This window comes from Westerdykella ornata, assembly GCF_010094085.1.
Source record: "Westerdykella ornata strain CBS 379.55 unplaced genomic scaffold EI97scaffold_3, whole genome shotgun sequence".
Classification (NCBI taxonomy): domain Eukaryota; kingdom Fungi; phylum Ascomycota; class Dothideomycetes; order Pleosporales; family Sporormiaceae; genus Westerdykella; species Westerdykella ornata.
Window position 1 is genome coordinate 92503 of NW_022986853.1, and position 16934 is coordinate 109436.

General features: G+C 52.6%; 5 protein-coding genes across 5 annotated transcripts; 2 read left to right on the top strand and 3 right to left on the bottom strand.

The window, feature by feature from the left end:
* Positions 1-266: 266 nt before the first annotated feature.
* On the bottom strand, positions 267-1524 carry EI97DRAFT_363340 (putative endo-beta-1,4-glucanase celB; the record flags this gene model as incomplete). Its single annotated transcript, XM_033794983.1, has 2 exons — positions 267-890; positions 958-1524. Coding segments are annotated over 2 exons (1191 nt in total), but the record flags the coding sequence as incomplete, so codon positions are not given.
* A 1702-nt stretch (positions 1525-3226) lies between these two features.
* EI97DRAFT_167739 (phosphatases II) lies at positions 3227-5099 on the top strand. The gene is made up of 3 exons (XM_033793400.1): positions 3227-3382; positions 3440-3524; positions 3574-5099. The coding sequence occupies exons 1-3, from the start codon at positions 3380-3382 to the stop codon at positions 4983-4985; spliced, it is 1500 nt and encodes a 499-aa protein (XP_033656730.1). The 5' UTR covers positions 3227-3379; the 3' UTR covers positions 4986-5099.
* Positions 5100-7015: 1916 nt separating this feature from the next.
* Positions 7016-9707, top strand: EI97DRAFT_464506 (uncharacterized protein). The gene is made up of 7 exons (XM_033801422.1): positions 7016-7226; positions 7314-7405; positions 7472-7565; positions 7674-7850; positions 7898-8310; positions 8339-9101; positions 9162-9707. The coding sequence occupies exons 1-7, from the start codon at positions 7134-7136 to the stop codon at positions 9372-9374; spliced, it is 1845 nt and encodes a 614-aa protein (XP_033656731.1). The 5' UTR covers positions 7016-7133; the 3' UTR covers positions 9375-9707.
* Positions 9708-9795: 88 nt separating this feature from the next.
* On the bottom strand, positions 9796-13102 carry EI97DRAFT_455471 (DNA mismatch repair protein MutL; the record flags this gene model as incomplete). The annotated part of the gene is made up of 3 exons (XM_033800649.1): positions 9796-12394; positions 12445-12823; positions 12886-13102. The coding sequence occupies 3 exons, from the start codon at positions 13100-13102 to the stop codon at positions 9796-9798; spliced, it is 3195 nt and encodes a 1064-aa protein (XP_033656732.1).
* A 2935-nt stretch (positions 13103-16037) lies between these two features.
* On the bottom strand, positions 16038-16742 carry EI97DRAFT_448044 (Sm-like ribonucleoprotein; the record flags this gene model as incomplete). The annotated part of the gene is made up of 3 exons (XM_033800140.1): positions 16038-16220; positions 16266-16457; positions 16740-16742. 3 exons carry the CDS (start codon positions 16740-16742, stop codon positions 16038-16040), a joined length of 378 nt encoding a protein of 125 aa, XP_033656733.1.
* Between the last annotated feature and the right edge of the window lie 192 nt (positions 16743-16934).

A 16934-nucleotide genomic window follows, 5' to 3' on the forward strand; every position in this document is an offset into this window, starting at 1 on the left:
CAGAGGATAGTCTCTCTTCAAACGCCGAGATACGCGCTCTGGCCTCTGGGTGCCTGACGCCTTGTTTGAACGTCTTGCCTTTCCATTATTCATCCAGCTTCTATTCCAAGATCCGCTCCGTGTGGTATCAGGCCCATACTCAAAGCAATACATCACTATCACGCAGGAGCTACCGAGGTTCGACGACCAAACTCAGGTTTTCTACTCTGACAAGACAAATCAATCTGCTCTACGGCCATCTTTCAAGCATCCCTGGCCCACCTGGGTTTCTTGGGTGACACAGTAGAGCCAATCTCGCCCCATCTGATCTGACTGAATTTCACCGTGGGGTTCTTTTCCACAGTCTGGATGACCTTGGGGTCGCCTTCGGTTGCGCTGCAGGGGCCTGAGTCACCGCTGTCGAGCCAGTTCATGAAGCCTCCCTCATCCCACCAGATGCTCATAGCCAAGACCATACCACGGGACATTGATTCACCCATACCCTTGTGGGCACCGAGTTTGGCGAACATCTCAGCACCATTCCTGGCGCAATAAGCGTCGTCAATTGGCCCAGTGACGTTACGGGCTGCATTCTGGATGACCTTGCCGTCCTGGATGTAATACCGGATAACCTCCTGAAGGACACCGTTCTTCGCGGGGAACTGAGTGACGACCGTGAAGGGCTTGGAGGTATCGACCTTCAGACCCGGACCGTAGAAGTCGACTGCCTTCTGGCGGTAAGGGTTCATTCCACAACCGTCCTTGTCGCAAACAGCCGTAGCGGCAGACTTGGAGCATTCGTCACCCGTGCAGCGGTAGAGACCAGGTTTATTGCAAGGATGCGGTGCCAGGTGGGTAGAACGTGCATTGGCTTCCCAAATATCCAGCTCGTTGCAGCAGATGCCCTGCCCCTTGATATTGCCCTGGTTGAGCTGTGAGCAACTGAATCGCCATGCGCCGGGTTGGAACACTTACAACTCCCTCGACCCAAGGCGTAACAAAGCACTGTGCGTCGCAGTATCCAGTGCCATACGCGGCACCCCCAGGGTTCAGCTTGCTCTTCCCGCCGTCTGCTTTCATCTCCGACAGATACAAGGCGCCGTTCATGCCGCAAGGGAGCTTGGAAACATCGACGTCGAAAGCGAGTTCTTGTCCGGTCAACTTCAAGACTTCGTACTTCTTCTCTCCTTCAGCTAGAAGATACACCCTCGGACTTGTAACACCATTCTTTCCCAGCATGCTCAGGGTCAAACTTCCGCCTTGGGTGGTAACACCATAGTCGGCGTAGTTGCTGATGCCCTCCATGATGCAGTTCTTGGCACAGGTTGCTTCGTCAGGGCACACGTCCTTGTCTGGTGGATTTCCCCAGTTACCACAACCGAGAGACGAGTTGCCTTTTCGGTAAATGGGGTGAGATGCAGAATCCAAGACAAGAGCCGTCTTTTGCGACCTGCATCCTCCGGCCTTCGTACACTTCCATGTGGTGACCTTTGGGTGGACCTCGGGGTTTTTGCCAGGAGTCTGGGCGGCCACAAGACCCAAGAGCAATGTCGCTACAAGGGGAACCGAAGGTGCCATGGTGTGTGTATGTCCGGACAGTCGAATACCGGGATTGATGTTGAGGCAGCTGGGACAACGGGAGTTGATCAGGAACTCTCCCTTGCTTTATACTCTTGAGGGTTCATTGAGGCTCAAGAACCGGACCGAGAATCATATCTTCAATTTAAAATCGCACTCTAGAAATCTGGACATTCTGCAGGGTCAAGACGGAAGGCCCAGTCCCATGGATATTGTTCCCGGGTTCACCAGACGGCGTTGGTGGAGCGGCTAGGCGTCAGGTACCTTCGTTGCGGTCGTTTCGTAGGCAGTTCACTGGCGGAACTCCGCCCGAGAAGGACCGGAATGGAAGGTTTCTAGAAGTTCGTTGAATCATGTGAGGCTGCGCAGGTTGACGCTCCATATTGCGGTTAATTACTTGGACTCGGCAGTGGACCTGATGCCAGGTTTTCAACGCCAAGGACATTTTAGACCTGGGTTAAAGGTGCCATGGGGAAGGAAACAGATCATGGAGATCGCGGAGATTGGGGCTGGATGTGGGTTAGAGTTCAATGGATAGATTGCATTGCACGCAGCACTGCTTCGCGAGGTTGGTCGACAACGCATGATGAGATGAAAGGGGTCCCAGCCGAGACTCTGCTAGGAACTTCGGCGCGGAGAACCCTAGGCGACGACCAACAACAATGCCCGCCATCGGATTCGACGGGCGGCAAAGTGTGGAAGTATCCGCGGATGATTATTATTGAACTAGATGACAGCGCAGGCAGTCGGAGGCAGGCCGCTGCGCTGGAGTGACATGTTGTTGAAGATTGTCGGTTCAGGCTTACTTCTGGATCTTGACTATATCGACGGATTGACTTCTTGCTGCAACCTCGCACCTCTACACTCCCGATCTCAGACCGCCTCAAATAGTGTGCAGAAACCGCGAGGAAGTCTTGCCTTGGGTTGTTTTCAATGGATTAGCATAGCGAACAAGTATCTTTGGCATTGGATTGTTGTAGATGGGTGAGAAAACTCAGAACATTCGGCGCCGTTCTCTTTCTAAGCTACAGTGATCTGGGGCGCCAAGCGCACGCCGTGGGGAGGGTCATTAAGAACAGCCAACATGCCAACCAGGTACTGTGTATCATCAGCGTGGCTAGGCACTCTACCATGAAGTGCTATGTCAACAACCTACCATGGTCGGCACCACGATTCGTCTATAGATATAGCTTTAGGATGGAGATGCCCTCATGCAAACACTAACAACCCGAGTGCATCCTCGACGTCCATAGTGAGTACACAGAATTGGCGCGGCCGCCGAGTAGTAGAAAAGAAAACAAGAAAAAGACTCTTCTGATGCCTGTCAGGGATTTTCTTGAAATTGTTATCCAACCCACACGGCCTGCGAACACCTCGGGTTAGCGAGCCATGTCCAGCTTGTAGTATAAATTTCAGGAACGTAGGGACTAACATGCAAGAGCACTAATTTCTACTCAAAGGGAAGATTATAGATTACGCATTCTAAGAATCAATAAAAACATCCTCTTGTTAAATAACTATATATTCTTATAAAACCTTATCCATTAGAAAGCTACTTAACATATATAAATATATTTTTTTTCTTTCTACTCTAGCGCGAGGTTATAAATGCATAATATAGAGCTTAAAACTAACAACGAACGCTACTTCGCTAACCTTTTAAGGTCTAGGCCTATTGCTAAGATGACGTCGCCGGGTATTCCCGACCCCATCAACGTTCTCCCACTAGAGCGACGGTTCTCATTCACCAGCCATGGCTCTAGCACCTCGAAGCTCCTTTTGCTACTGAGAGTGCGCTAATACTAGGCCTTTCGCGAACAATATGGTTAGAGGCGCCTGGCAATATCTGCTCAGCATGTTCTCATGTATTGACCGTCTCTAGGTGTCCCTCTTGCGCCAGATTGTGGCAGGACCCCGGTCCCGGCACCCTGAAGCGGGTCTCGATTTATGCTATGTCACGGACAGAAGTATATGCTCAGCTGCCCGTGAGTATATCTATGAATTAACGCCAGCTAGTCATTGCGACTTCGGGTCCCAGCGACGCTTACCCACAGCGCGCATATCGCAATCCTCTCGATTCACTCGTGAACTGGCTGAATAGCAAGCATGGCGACGACTGGGCGATATGGGAATTCCGTGCCGAGGGCACAGGATACCCCGACAGCGCAGTCTACAACCGCATCTACCATTACCCCTTTCCCGATCATCACCCTCCCCCATTCGCACTGATCCCAAATATCATGGCCAGTATGAGGAATTGGCTTCATGAGAAGGAGGACAGAGTCGCAGTGCTTCATTGCAAAGCCGGCAAGGGCAGGAGCGGCACTGTAAGCTGCAGTTACCTGATCAGCGAAGAGGAATGGGATGTCGATAAGGCGCTCAAACGGTTCACGGAACGGCGAATGCGGCCAGGTATGGGAAAGGGAGTGAGCATACCAAGTCAGCTGAGGTGGATCGGCTACGTCAATCGTTGGGCAAAACACGGGAAGATATATGTAGAACGTCAGGTTGAAGTACTCGAAATTCACTGCTGGGGTCTAAGGGACGGGGTCAAAATCCAAATCGAGGGTTTCGTGGAAGGCGGCAAGAGGATCAAGACTTTTCACACCTTCTCGAGTGAAGAACGGGAGATAGTGCGAGGCAAAATCGAAAAAGATGGAGGCATAGTGAGCTTCGTAAGCGAGGTGTTGGCCACCAGTGGACTGGCCGGGACTCAGAGCGCGAAGGGATCCGCCGCCTGCTCAATGTCAAGCAAACAAGCACTCTCTTCATCCGACTCTATGCGTATGTCAGACGAGGATAGACGTACGCCTTCTTCACATGCAAAGGCGGGGCCCGAGGGTCTAGGGAATGGAGACGTTGTGTTTCGCCCATCACAACGAGTAGTCCTCCCCACCAACGACTTCAACATCGACGTCGAACGCCGCAATCAGACAGCGTTTGATCTTACGTACGTCACAGCCGTAGCCCACGTATGGGCCAACGCGTTCTTCGAGGGGAACGGACCAGAGCAAGGCGGCTCAGCTGATGGCTCTGGGGTTTTTGAAATATCATGGGATGCGATGGATGGCATAAAAGGGAGCAGTAAGAAAGGCATTCCAGCTTTCGACAAGATTGCGGTTGTCTGGAAGACCCTGACCCCAGATGGCAAACCAGGGATTTTGATAAAAGAACCAGCAGAAGGTGAAGAGGTTCCCCAATCGTCACCTGCAAATTGGAAAGGACAAGAGAACGTAGAACCAAGTGAAGAGAAAGACCTTGGTTTACGCAAGTCTAGCCCCGACGATTCAACAACTGATTTAAGCAAGGTAAGCAGCACTGAAAGCGGCAAGAAAAACGATGGGAGGCGCGGTTGTGGAGCGTCAGAAACTCCGGAGAACAGCACTCTGAGCGTGCAAGGACATAGTGGAAAAGATTTCATGCAATGATCTCCGGATGCGAATGAACCACCGGTAGGGACGCCGACGCGCATGGAACGGGCGCGGACGGATGACGCACGTCTGACCTAGAGTGGGGTGCCTGGAAGAGGACCTTGCATGTTCCTACGAAAGATGCCCCTGAAGGAAGGCAGAAAATGAGATGCAGAACTCCAAATAGCATACGCTTTTGCGTGTTGGCAGATCAGAATGAGATATTTCCTAAAAAGGTGTCGCAAGCTAGTGTGGGCCATCAGGGAAGATGGACAGTGAGCAGCCCGCGCATATGTACTTCGTATACGCAAGGGGTGGAGCAACTCGGTGTGTTGACTTATACCGCCTCTGTACCGGTCGAGGGAGGATGCCGTAGATCCTCTGTGTTACTGGGCGGCTGTATCCTAAATGCCAGGATGGATACCGGTCTGAGAAAAGTAACCATATAGTTTGGACGGTATGAGCATTCGTGGCTCTATTGCTCACCGCCTCAACTGACGGACCGAGGCCAGTGCCAACCAAGTTCCGCATGCGTGGAAGGCCCAAATTGCCATGTATACTTCGTCCTAAATACGTTGCAGCCATCGCGCCCTAGGCTTCGCAGCGGCTATACTTTGCGCATTGTTGTGTTTAATCAGAAGGAGGCTGGCTTTGCGGAGATAGAGGTCAAGATTAGAAAGACAAAAGTTACAATAGTCCAAAACGTATAGTGCTTCAGTGAAAAGGGGTGTTAGATGTTGATTTTTCTTGTAGTGGAGTCCTGCAACTCTCTATACCTGGTGAACGGATGTACCCCGTGAGGAGGTTTCGCTCCAGTCAATCGATATCCTAGGTGCGTGGTCTACACCTTCACCTGTATTTGTAACGGTCAAGATTTGTGACCCTATTGCCAGTTTGCCTCTTGATCTAAGCATTGATTACCCACAGGTAGCCAGAATCCACGTATAAAGATCCTCCGCCCTGACAGTAACATTGGAATGATCATTGTTTCCACAGGTCCTGGCCGCCCACATTTGCCACCCACACACAATATCTGACCACTGGGAGCTACATGTGTACGTTTTCCATAGAGTTGGACACTCATCCAGTTGCTGATGCCAAAACCGAGGCACACTGCGCAACCAATAGAAACTGATTGCCGCGCAAGGCGTAAACCTGTAAGAATGGCGGGTGCTGGAACCAACAAGGCAAGGACGGCTGCCAACAAGAGAATATGCGACGGACTACCGGGAAAAAGGGCAAGAGCAACAACATCCACGAGACAGAGGCGGGCACAGGTGCCAGTTCGGACTCACTGGAGTCGCAGAGCGAGAGTAGCAATAAGGACTGCAGCAGTGATGTCCCGGTGTCCGAAGGTACCAAGAAGACAGCCAGGAAGGGGAAGACGGGGAATGCAAAAAATCAGGCGTCGACGAAGAAATCTCCCAAACCTCGAAGTCGTCGAGGCCGAACCCAACACTCGTCAGCTTCCAAGCGGCCTCCCCAAGTGTTCTCAACAGTCCCCATGACTCCGCTGACCGTGAGTCCTCGCCATCGTCCCCAGAGTCTGACGACTCTTCAGGTTCCTCGTCCGCAGGAGCCAAAAGGGCTGGAGTAAGAGGATGAGTGAGAACAAGAAGCCCACTGTGAAGGAGCAAAATCGCAAACCCAATGAGCAAGTCATGGCAGAGCTGCAGGAATTACTGGAAAAATCCAAACAGGACCATACAACCAATATGAAGCCGAGCTACAAGAGGGTTGATGATGTGTGGACGAGTCCCTTCACAAGTTCAGATTATTGGACAGTTCGGAGGAGAAGGGTGATGCAGATCACAGTGTAAGTGCAATAACCCCAGGGACATACCGTATGTTCACTTGGATTGCAAGCATATCAATCTCTGGTCTCGAAAATTGTGTATCATGCAGTGACTGTTACACAATATGGCCGCTCCGGTGTTGTTCCTAGTTGTGGATGCATCTGCGTAGAAATCGAGCTGACTAACGACCCGAACTCTGCTGACTCGGCTGGGTTCCCAGATCGACTAGACAGGACAGTACGGGGCTCCGTAGTCAACATCTCTCATCATCCCAATAACCGCTGGTGCCGCTGCGAAGGAGAATAACAAAAACACACAACAATCTCACGGCTGCCAACAAATCGCCAATGCCTACGCCGCCGCCGCCGCCATGGCCGAGCGAGATCCACAGGTGCCCCGTAAGAAGCAGACGCGCAACAAGCCCACGCTGAGCTGCGAGCAGTGCGTCGAGCGCAAGACCAAGGTGAGTCCCCCTTTTGGCCCTGCCCTTCTTCCTTTTGCTTCTCCCCCTTCGAGCTGTTGCTGATCCTGTCCATTTGCACGTGCGCAGTGCGACCGTGGACGGCCTCGCTGTGTCGCCTGCGCCAAGCGGCAGTCCGAGTGCAGGTACTCTGAAATCGCCAACCGGATTGCCTCGTCCGAGTGAGTGCCCAGATGCAGACGCTTCCCTCCAGGATGTGACTTGCTGCTAAAAGCTTTCCCCCATAGCCGTGGCATCGTGCGTCGTGCGAGGAAGCATAGCAAATCCGCCCTTGGCCAGCCCACAGATGCACCTCCCGTCCACGACCCCAAGCCGCAGCAGGTATCTACTCGCTGATTCCCCTTATCCACTGTCCTTTTCCCTTCCTCTACGCAGTACCCTCCACGGGTCCGGCCTTCTCCCACGCTCACCAAAAACTGATGGGACCAGGCTCAGGCTCAGGCTCAGGCTCAGCCGCCGCCGAGGGCACTGTCTTCGCCCGCCTCGTCGCCATTTCTACTCTCTAATATTCCCTACTCCAATCTGACCCCATCCCCCTTCTTCGGAGCCTATACCGCCGAGCACCCTTTTGCCAACTACTGGACCAGCAGAGGTGGGCTAGCCGAAGTAGGTGTATCCGCTGCCCGACCACGTTTCTCTGCTCACTCAGGCAGGTCATCGGTGTGCTGCCAGAAAGAAAGCAGGCAGACATACTCGTGGACAAGTACTTTGAAGCCGTGGACCCAGTCTATCCCTTGATCCATCGGCGAGCCTTCTACACCGACTATGAGCGCTTCTGGTCGCTACCGCTCGAGGAGAAGGCTGTAGCTGACCCTGCTTTGGTTGCCCTGCATTTCGTCGTCTATGCAATGGGCATGCAGTTCATCCCCAACTACTCCAACCACGAGATTAGGCAGAAAGGGGCCGAGTTCTACATTTCAGCCTCGCAGCAAGCATTACGCCTATCTGGTTACCTCAGCCGGGCCTCCCTGAAGTCCCTCCAGGCCATGGTTCTCATATGTTATTTTCTGATGAACGACAACCATGCTTCGGATGCTTGGCAAGTGGCTGACTCGAGCTGGGTGCCGTGAATCATTCTCTAACTTGCCTACTAGGGCCTTCGGAGGTGTCCTAGCAAGACAAGCCTATGCCATGGGCTTGCATCGAGATCCTGACATCATAGCACCGCGGTCTTCCCAGGTCGAAAAGCACCAGCGCAGAAAGCTTTGGCAGGCCATCTTCTTTCAGGATACGTTTCTGACCGTCCTGCTAAAACTCCCTCCCACCACAACATTCGCCGATGTCAGAGTGGAATCTTTGACAGACGACTTAGATGACCATGTATCAAATGGCATGCCGATCAGCGGTACCCCTGAAGTCGTCATGAACCCTATGAGCATAAGCAATATTGTTCCCATGTCGGAAGCCTATCCCCCGCACGAAATAGCGGACCGCCAGTATATCCGCTCCATGTGGCGCATGGCCAATCTGACCCAGCGAGCCATTTGCACGCCGAGGTCACTGGACAACCCCCTCACAACATCGCCAGAGGATAGGAAACTTCTGATACGCCAGTATCAGGATCTCATGGAGAGTTTTCCTCCGCTACTCACCACTTTCACTGAAGATGGAATCCGGACCCTTGCACATTCCAACCCACGCCACCTGCGCCAGAATTTTTTTTTCAGGAGTAATTTTTGGCATTGTCTGATGATAATAAACGCCGACGAGAATGTAGTGGGGGGCGTGACGTGCGATGTAGAGGGAGCCCTCCATGCCGCAAGGATGGCCCTCCTGGCCTTCTTTCACTTTTGGCAATATTTGAGAGTCGACGTGGGCGTCTGGTGGGTATTTCAGCATCGCGCTTTTGAAGAGGCTGTAAGTACGACCTAGCCTCCAGGGACACCACGCAATGGTCGTATTGACAATGCTTGTCAGCTTCTCATGGTACGTATACTGGCGGCACAGAAGTTGCCACTTCACCAAAGTCAAAGCGGAATGTCGGCCCCTTCAAGTATACCGCTCTTCGCGCAGGCAAGGGAAGACGCACAGAGGGCGCTTGAGATACTCGAGCACATTGGCAGCGCCTCCGAAATGCAGAAGACAAGAACCGAAGTCCTTAGGAAGGAACTCGGCGACATTGCTTGGTGATGATGTGGGACGTTGCGCTTCATATCCTCCGTTCGTCCCGAACCCAAAGCTTTGTTGATGCAGAGGACCACCTGTATGTATATATGCGCCGCGAGCTGGTGGCGAGGCAAATGAAGCTGCCTCGCGTGCGGAATTGTCATCAGGAAAGCGACCCACACCCAACCACCGCTATCGGCAGAAAACGGGCCCCGAAGAGCTATGTGAACATGGGCTGCAGAATATAATCACTCATGATAAGTAGTTGCAATGTGATCCAGCAAAGACTTTGACATCCATGTCCGCACTGTCTCAGCCACCACTGTCAGTGTGAGTCGAGTCGTCGCTTTCGAGTTCACATAGTCCGGACATTGGCCATGAGCGAATCCAACTGCAGCTTCTTCCATCAATCCAATCCAAGAGACTATCAATCAATCATCTCAAGTCAATAGTCGCTCGTTTCACTGTCGATCCCTCTCCGCTCCCTTCGCCTTTCGCGCAGGTATCCAACCCAATCCGTCCGTTCCCCGGCCTCTCCCAATCCCGCCACTCCGTTCCCTTCCTCCCACGCCTGCCACTGGTCCAACCCAAACAGGTGCCGCATGGTTGGCCTGCCGTGCGGACAGCTCCAAGGCTTATCCATCTCGCCCATGTGCCGGACAACCTTCTCCATTTGGGCCTTCCTGAGCGTCTTTCCAATCATGATACTGCCTCTACAAGCACGGCTAGCAAGCATCTTCCGCACCTTTGAAGGCCGCGGGATATATCGAGACTCGCAGGTTAGTGACGAGGATGAATGCTCCCCAAGCAACGCAAGGAGCTCCTCAAGATCGCTGGGCGTAAACGTCACCTTCTCGGACATGGGGAGGGAGACGAGCTTAGCGCGTTGGCCGACAGGGGAAGCGCCCGATGTGTCGACTGTGACTGCGAAGCCATTTACGGTGAGTGCGTGTTCGTTGTTCAGGATGGTTTCCTCTTCCATGGCCGTAAGTTCGAGAGGGTGCGGATGCACCAGCCGTTGCGAGACGAGGACTGTCGTTGCCGAGAATCTCTCAAAGTTGTACTTCTCATCGGATGCGTGCTGGTCTATAATGAAGAGATCGGGGGTAGCGACGGCGGCTGAGGGAGGTCGAACAGCGAGTATGAAGCCCAAATTGAATTGCCCAATGATGCGCATGGTGCGGAAATCGGACTTGGCGACTGTCAGTGAAAGTCGTTCCTCCGGGTTGGCAGTGTTCAGCTGTGTGCTCGTGGGTGCGTTGACAACAGAGGGAATGGTGCCCGCCTCTGATAGAGCCGCCTCCATGTTGCTAACCAGTCGATTGATTGCACTGACAGATGTTTGAATATCTTTGACCAGCCCTATCGTTTTATGGCTCTTTCGCGGCGCTTGGAGGAAGTTTTGGGCCCGCTTGAGGCTCATCTCGCTGGGACGGGCGGCAGCCTCTTCGGCTTCAGCAATCATCCGTGCAATCCTGGCCTCCTCCCTTGCCTTCTTTGCTGTATCGTCGATATACTCGTCACCCCAGTCGCCCTCGTGTTCGATCTCAACCTGGTGTTCATGCTCCTCTTCGCTTACGTCGTCCTGCTCGTCGGATGGGGAAGCTTGTAAACTGGACCGTCCGCTACGAGCTCGTATGTCCAGCTGTGACATCTCGATTCGTTCCGGTGAAGGTGGACGTGATGTGCTCGCATCCGGTATGCTGAGATAAGGTCCTCCTTGACCATCATCTTCTTCGGTTTGCTCTTCCTCATCCTGTCCTAATTGTGTCCCCGGAGCGGCAAAATGACGCAGACTTGGCACCAACATTGGCCTTTTTGACAGCTTGGTTTGAGTTTCTTCCGAAGATGCACCCCACCCCTCCACGCGCGGTGTTTTCGACGCTCGTGACGGACTACCGATTGTTGCCACCGTAGTGGTATCGCCTATGGTGATGGTAGCTTGCTGGGATGGGACCCGCATGGGCCGCATGCGGTCGAATGCATACTGGATTGTGCTTTGAGAGAACCGCTTATGGGAGGTCTGTATTACTGCAGGTATATCCTCGGCTTCGGGCCCTGGCCGTGCGGTAGTACGACTTGTCTGCTTCCCTAACTGAGATGAGAATCTCGGTTTGAAGTACTCTGCACCTCTGAGAAGCGGAAGCGAATCTCCTGGCGACTCTGGCTGGGGCTCAAAAGAGGGGGAAGGCTGTCTGCCAGGCGGACGTGCCTCTTCAAATAAGGGGTTTTCGCCGTCGGAAGAAATGGAGCAATCTCTAGTTTGGTCTCTGCTTTCGGAGGCGAAGGGTTGGCCAGCGCGTTCGCCAGTGTCTCTGTCGACGAACTGTTCGAGCGAGCTGGCCTTGACGAATCCAGGTAAAAGAATGCCGACAAGACTTGCCTGGGAGGTGGCAGGCTCTGCAGAGGACTGCAAATCAGCGGCCTTGTGTTCGGGCATGCCGAAGCATTCCACGGCTCCAAGTTCGCCGCTCTCTTGCTGACGGGTAGGGGACACGCTGAAAGCAGGGAGTCTCTTATCTGGAAGTTGGGCCTGGGGAACGCTCTGATCATGGGCCTCGAAGAGCTGCAATAGCTCACTCTTCAAGCTCTCTAACAGCGCTGACTGATCGTGCAGCAGAATGGTTCTCTTATCTGGGGACACATTAACATCATAAGCATTCGTATCGAGCTTGATGTCGGCGCAAATGAAAGGCGACTGGGCAATATTGAAGGACTTGTAGACTTCGTTGAAGGCTTTCGCAACCTGAGGGAGGGTGCAGGGACGCGTATTCACAAAGAACATTTGGCGGTCTGGATTCTGTCGCCCCTCTCCGTGGACCGGGCGCGATATGTAACCCACAATTCTAACTCCCCTCGACGCTTCATCCGCTGGCGTGCTCCGATTCGGAGCGCTTTGAGTCGATCCTGGCCTCTTGGACGGGTTCATCTCGAAGTGGAGGTCGAGAGGGATCAAAGCCTGCAACGTCTTCGCTCCATAGACATTGGCAATATTTTCTCGTATATTTGGGTTCGACTGGGTGGCGAAGACCACGGTCTTCTTCCTGAGGGGGTGTTAGGATCAGTCCAAGGCGGTTCCGAAGCCGTCATTCACCCTTTGGGAATCTGATTGCTCACTGTGAACTTGACCCCGACGCTGATACAAGCGTAGGCGTGCAGTAGGTTGAGCACCTTCTTGTACTCCCTTTTTATCGTCCTTTCGAGCTCCTTCCGCCTGACGGGAAGATTGTAAAACAAACTTTCTACGACGACAGTGGTCCCTTGCTTGGCTGCCACAACTGAGGTGCCTCTTAGCTTCCCCGAAGGGTCGAACTCCAACTTGGTCCCTTTGGGGCCGTCGGCGGCACGAGCTGTGATGATATGGAATCTGGAGAGGGCACATAGCGAAGAGAGAGCCTCACCTCGGAAGCCAAATGTGTGCAAGGAGCCGAGATCATCATATGAGGACAACTTGGAGGTGTAATGCTTCAGTGCTGGCTAGGTCAGTGCCACCTTGAGACTGGTATGAAGGGTGTTTGCAGGGAGACAAAGATACCTAGATGGTCAAAATCTTCCGGGGCAATGCCGGAGCCATTGTCTTGCACCTCGATCGAGTCCAGGCCGTTGTTCTTGAAGCGGACCTCGATTGCGGTTGCGCCTGCATCCAGCGCATTCTCGACCAGTTCCTTGGCGACCGAGTTGAGGTCGACAATGACCTGACCGCTCTGGATCTGGTGGATGGAACGGCCCTCGATGGGCTTGATGGTGGCCATGCTCAACCCATGGCAGAGATGGGATGGATGAATGAGGTGCGCCTGCTCAGGTGGTGGTGACAGTAGTGGCAGGTGACTGCGCGAAGTGTCGCGACGCGTAGGCGCGTCCGTTATTTAGCGCCTAGCCTTGTTTGAACCAATCAAAAGTTCAATCATATTCCCCAGATTTGAGCCAATGGAATACAATGATATATATATATATATATATATATATATATATATTACGTGTTTCATAAGCGAGCGCCCCACCCAAGCGAGCGCCCCAGCGTACACTGCCAAAGCGCATGTACAGCGACGTTGCGCAACACTACAATAATAATTGGTGCTATACGCAATAATATAGTATTATTTAGAAGCTTCACTATCATCTGCATCCTGTATTTCAACCTTGCAAGTGCGGGAGTTGTGCCCAGTCTCACCGTAACAGCCGCAGTGCCTCTCTCCACGTACTCTCTTCGCAGACATCTTGCTTCCATTATAACTGCTACTCTCTTTTTCAGCAATCAAATCAGACATCTCACCAACTGTTAAGGTCTCCTCTGTCTGCACATATCGCTGCTTACAACTCTTGCGCTTTGTAGCTACTTCTACCGCATCTTTTAGATGACTCAATTCCTCCTGCATTAGCACCATATTATATGCTATCTGCTGAGCACCTTTGGTAAGCTGCTGCACCTGCTCATCTATAGAACTTGCTGAGGACCCTGGGCACCTTTGAATCTTGTTTCGAATAAGTGTTGACTGCACCTCTATCTCGCAGATGTTGCGTAGTGTTTTTGCTTCCCAATTGATAGTATCTGGTACGGGTGGTGTTGGTGTATGCAGCTGCACATCTAGCTTTGATAGCACAGCCTCTGGGTCATGTGGGACTATTCCAGCACCTCGAAACCCTGCACAGACATTCTCCTTTGTAAATGCCTTCTCAAAAGCCACTTTAAAGGCTGGTAGGAAGGTTTCTTTGCTGATATGGTGGATGCAGCTACATGCCAAGGCTGAGATCCTGTCACCATACAGATGTTTTAGCAGCGAGTAGCAGACGACATCAAGTGGCTGTAAGAGGTGTGATGAGTGTGGAGGCATACAGAGAGCTATGATCTTGTTCTCTTTGCAGTAGTCCTAGAATTTTACTGAGCAGTGGCTCTCGTGCCCGTCAATAATAAGCAGTCTATATACTCCTACAGTATGAGTCTTCGTATACATGTCGAAATGCTTAAGCCATGCCAGTGCGAGATCATTATTAATCCAGCCAGTAGGAGAGACCTCAATAATCCAGTTGCGAGGTAGATTGTCGAACCAGGAGGAGATAAGAACCTTGCCTGCAAAGATGATGAAGGGTGGGATAATACGTCCTGTTGTGCCGATATCTTGTACCAGGGTAACCCACTCACGATCACTAGGCTGTAGTTTCTTCTATTTTCCAGATTTCTCTGAACCTGTAACAACAAGCTGAGACGATATCTTGCCCATTAGGAAGCCAGATTCATCGAAGTTGTAGATGTCCTCATCTACAATACCATATTTCACCTTCATCAACTGAACAAGAGTGAACCAAGGCCGGATAACTGCTGGATCCTCACAGGCAGCTCGCTGGCGATCGTACGGATGGCTCCATCATGTTCGCAGCTCAGGTGTGCGTTTGATAAAGTTATCAACCCAGTTCTTACCAGTAGGCTTCCCACCACGCTCTCTTAGCAGTCTGTCGGCCATATCTCGTACATCTGCCTTCGATACTGGCACACCACGTAAACTCTCATCAATTATACGTTCCACAATCACCTCCTCTTCTAGTTTTGTCAGGCGCTTTGAGTTTGGCTCGCAGTCACGTCGAGAGCGCGTTCCAGCACATCGCCATTGTATCGTCCTTTGAGGAACAGTGTAGATTGTTTCAGCATGCCGAAGGCTTTTGATTTGATTTTTTTTGGATATCAGAGATAGCAAGCTGCACGTCACCTTCAGTATAGGTTCTCTGAGCTCGGTGTTGTTGAGACATTATGTGTTGTTGCTGTACACGTGCTTTGGCAGTGTATGCGGGGGCGCTCGCTTGGGTGGGGCGCTCGCTTATGAAACACGTTATATATATAGATATAGAAATGGTCGCACGAGGCAGTCCAGATCCACACCTGGGCAAGCATAGGGCACTGAGACATTGAAGTGAAGCGCTGAACCTTTCTGTGTGTCTTTCAAAGGCAATTATCCATAGACGCCGCACGCCTCTGCAGCCGCCTTTTCCTGCAATCGAGTTAGACATGTCCCTCAACTTGTCGAGGGCGTCCTCCTATCATCTCGCGCGTAGGCAATCAGAAGATACACTTGACCTCTCGCGCTGCCCAGTTTGCCAGTGCGGAATAGCTGGTCGGCAGCTGTGACAAACACCACTTGGTTTTTTTATCTCATCGAGGTCGCTGTGCCAAGCTCCTCATCACTGCGCCTTAACTTTTACTTTGGTGCAGGAGCAAGTTCACCACCCAGTAGGTACGGTAAATAGGGGGTCGGCGGTCAATCGAACTACAAAGTGACAGCCATTTGCGAATGGCAGGAATTCAAAAAAGGGAGCCAAGCCTGTTACAATCAACGAGGTGCATAGCACCTGTCCTTCATCACCTTGGAAGGGAAGCCGATGTGCCCGGTAAATCCTGCATGTTGTAGGCCAGAGGCTAGATTGAACTCCTGATTCACCACATCGCTCTCTGCAGGGTTGAGTGCTCGCTTCGATGGGATTACCAACGATAACGACGTCCGTCCCAATCGTCCAACCCAAGTTCGGTTCTCGGAAACACCAAGTGCAAACGTGAGGCTGGTGCTGATGGATAGCGATTCCATCGAAACTCGCATGTGGATTCGCCAGGGAGGCGAGTGCGAGATGGTGGGCGCAGAGATCCACCTTCTTGGCGCATGGTGAAGGCCATGATGGTTAGGGCCATTCCTGAGTAGCCCATCATGCGCCGCCGCCCCCTCGTCCTCTCCCGCGACCACGTCCACGTCCGCCCCGGCCTCCACGATCGCCGCGATGGTCTCCCCTGTGCGCAATTCCTCCCCGACCGCCCCGGCTTGCCTGTTCTCTGGCTTGCTGCTCTTTGACCACTTCAACGATTTCGTCTGGGACCCGGAGATATTTGATCTGGAGCTGTTAGAGGCGAGGCGCAAGCTGGCAGCGCCCACTTACGGTGCTTCCTCGCACATAAATCTCTGGCAGCCTCCAGAACTTGTCACCGCTGGGGCTCGTTTGTATGACCTCCTTCAGAGTGAGGTTCATCCACGTGTCGCAGCTGACGAGGTGGCCATTCAGGGTTTCGCCGCTTTTTAGTTCGACGAGCATAGGGTGGCCTGTAGCGGCGGTTAAGAGGGAGAGAGGAAGCTGCGGGTGGGACGGTCAGCGATGTGGAGTCTTGATGGCGGATGGATGAATGCTGCAAGGTACCATGATTCTGGATGCCGCAACGGACTCGCAGTCTGGGAAAGGAGAGGAAATCTACGACACAAAACTGGGGGAAATGCGCAAGGACAAGCCGATGGGCAGTGTGTGGTTCGTTGCACGGGAGTAGGAGAAGTCAAGCGCTGGTATTTACGGAGTGCCTTGAGTCCGAGGAATTGGACGAGGAGGAGCACAGGTGGACGTGAGAGCTGGTGCACGGGCCACCATCCCGCTCCATCTCTTGGCGAGCTTGGCACAGCACTTGAGAGCTTGACATGCTTTTGGCTCTACGGGTATCTCGTCTCGTCAAATTGATGGATTCAAGGCCGAACATTCAAGAAGAAGACTGGAGCATCGGTGGACTGAACTATTGCGTTGGCTGGAATGCCCACAGCGGGGAAGACAGGCTGCTATGTGCTG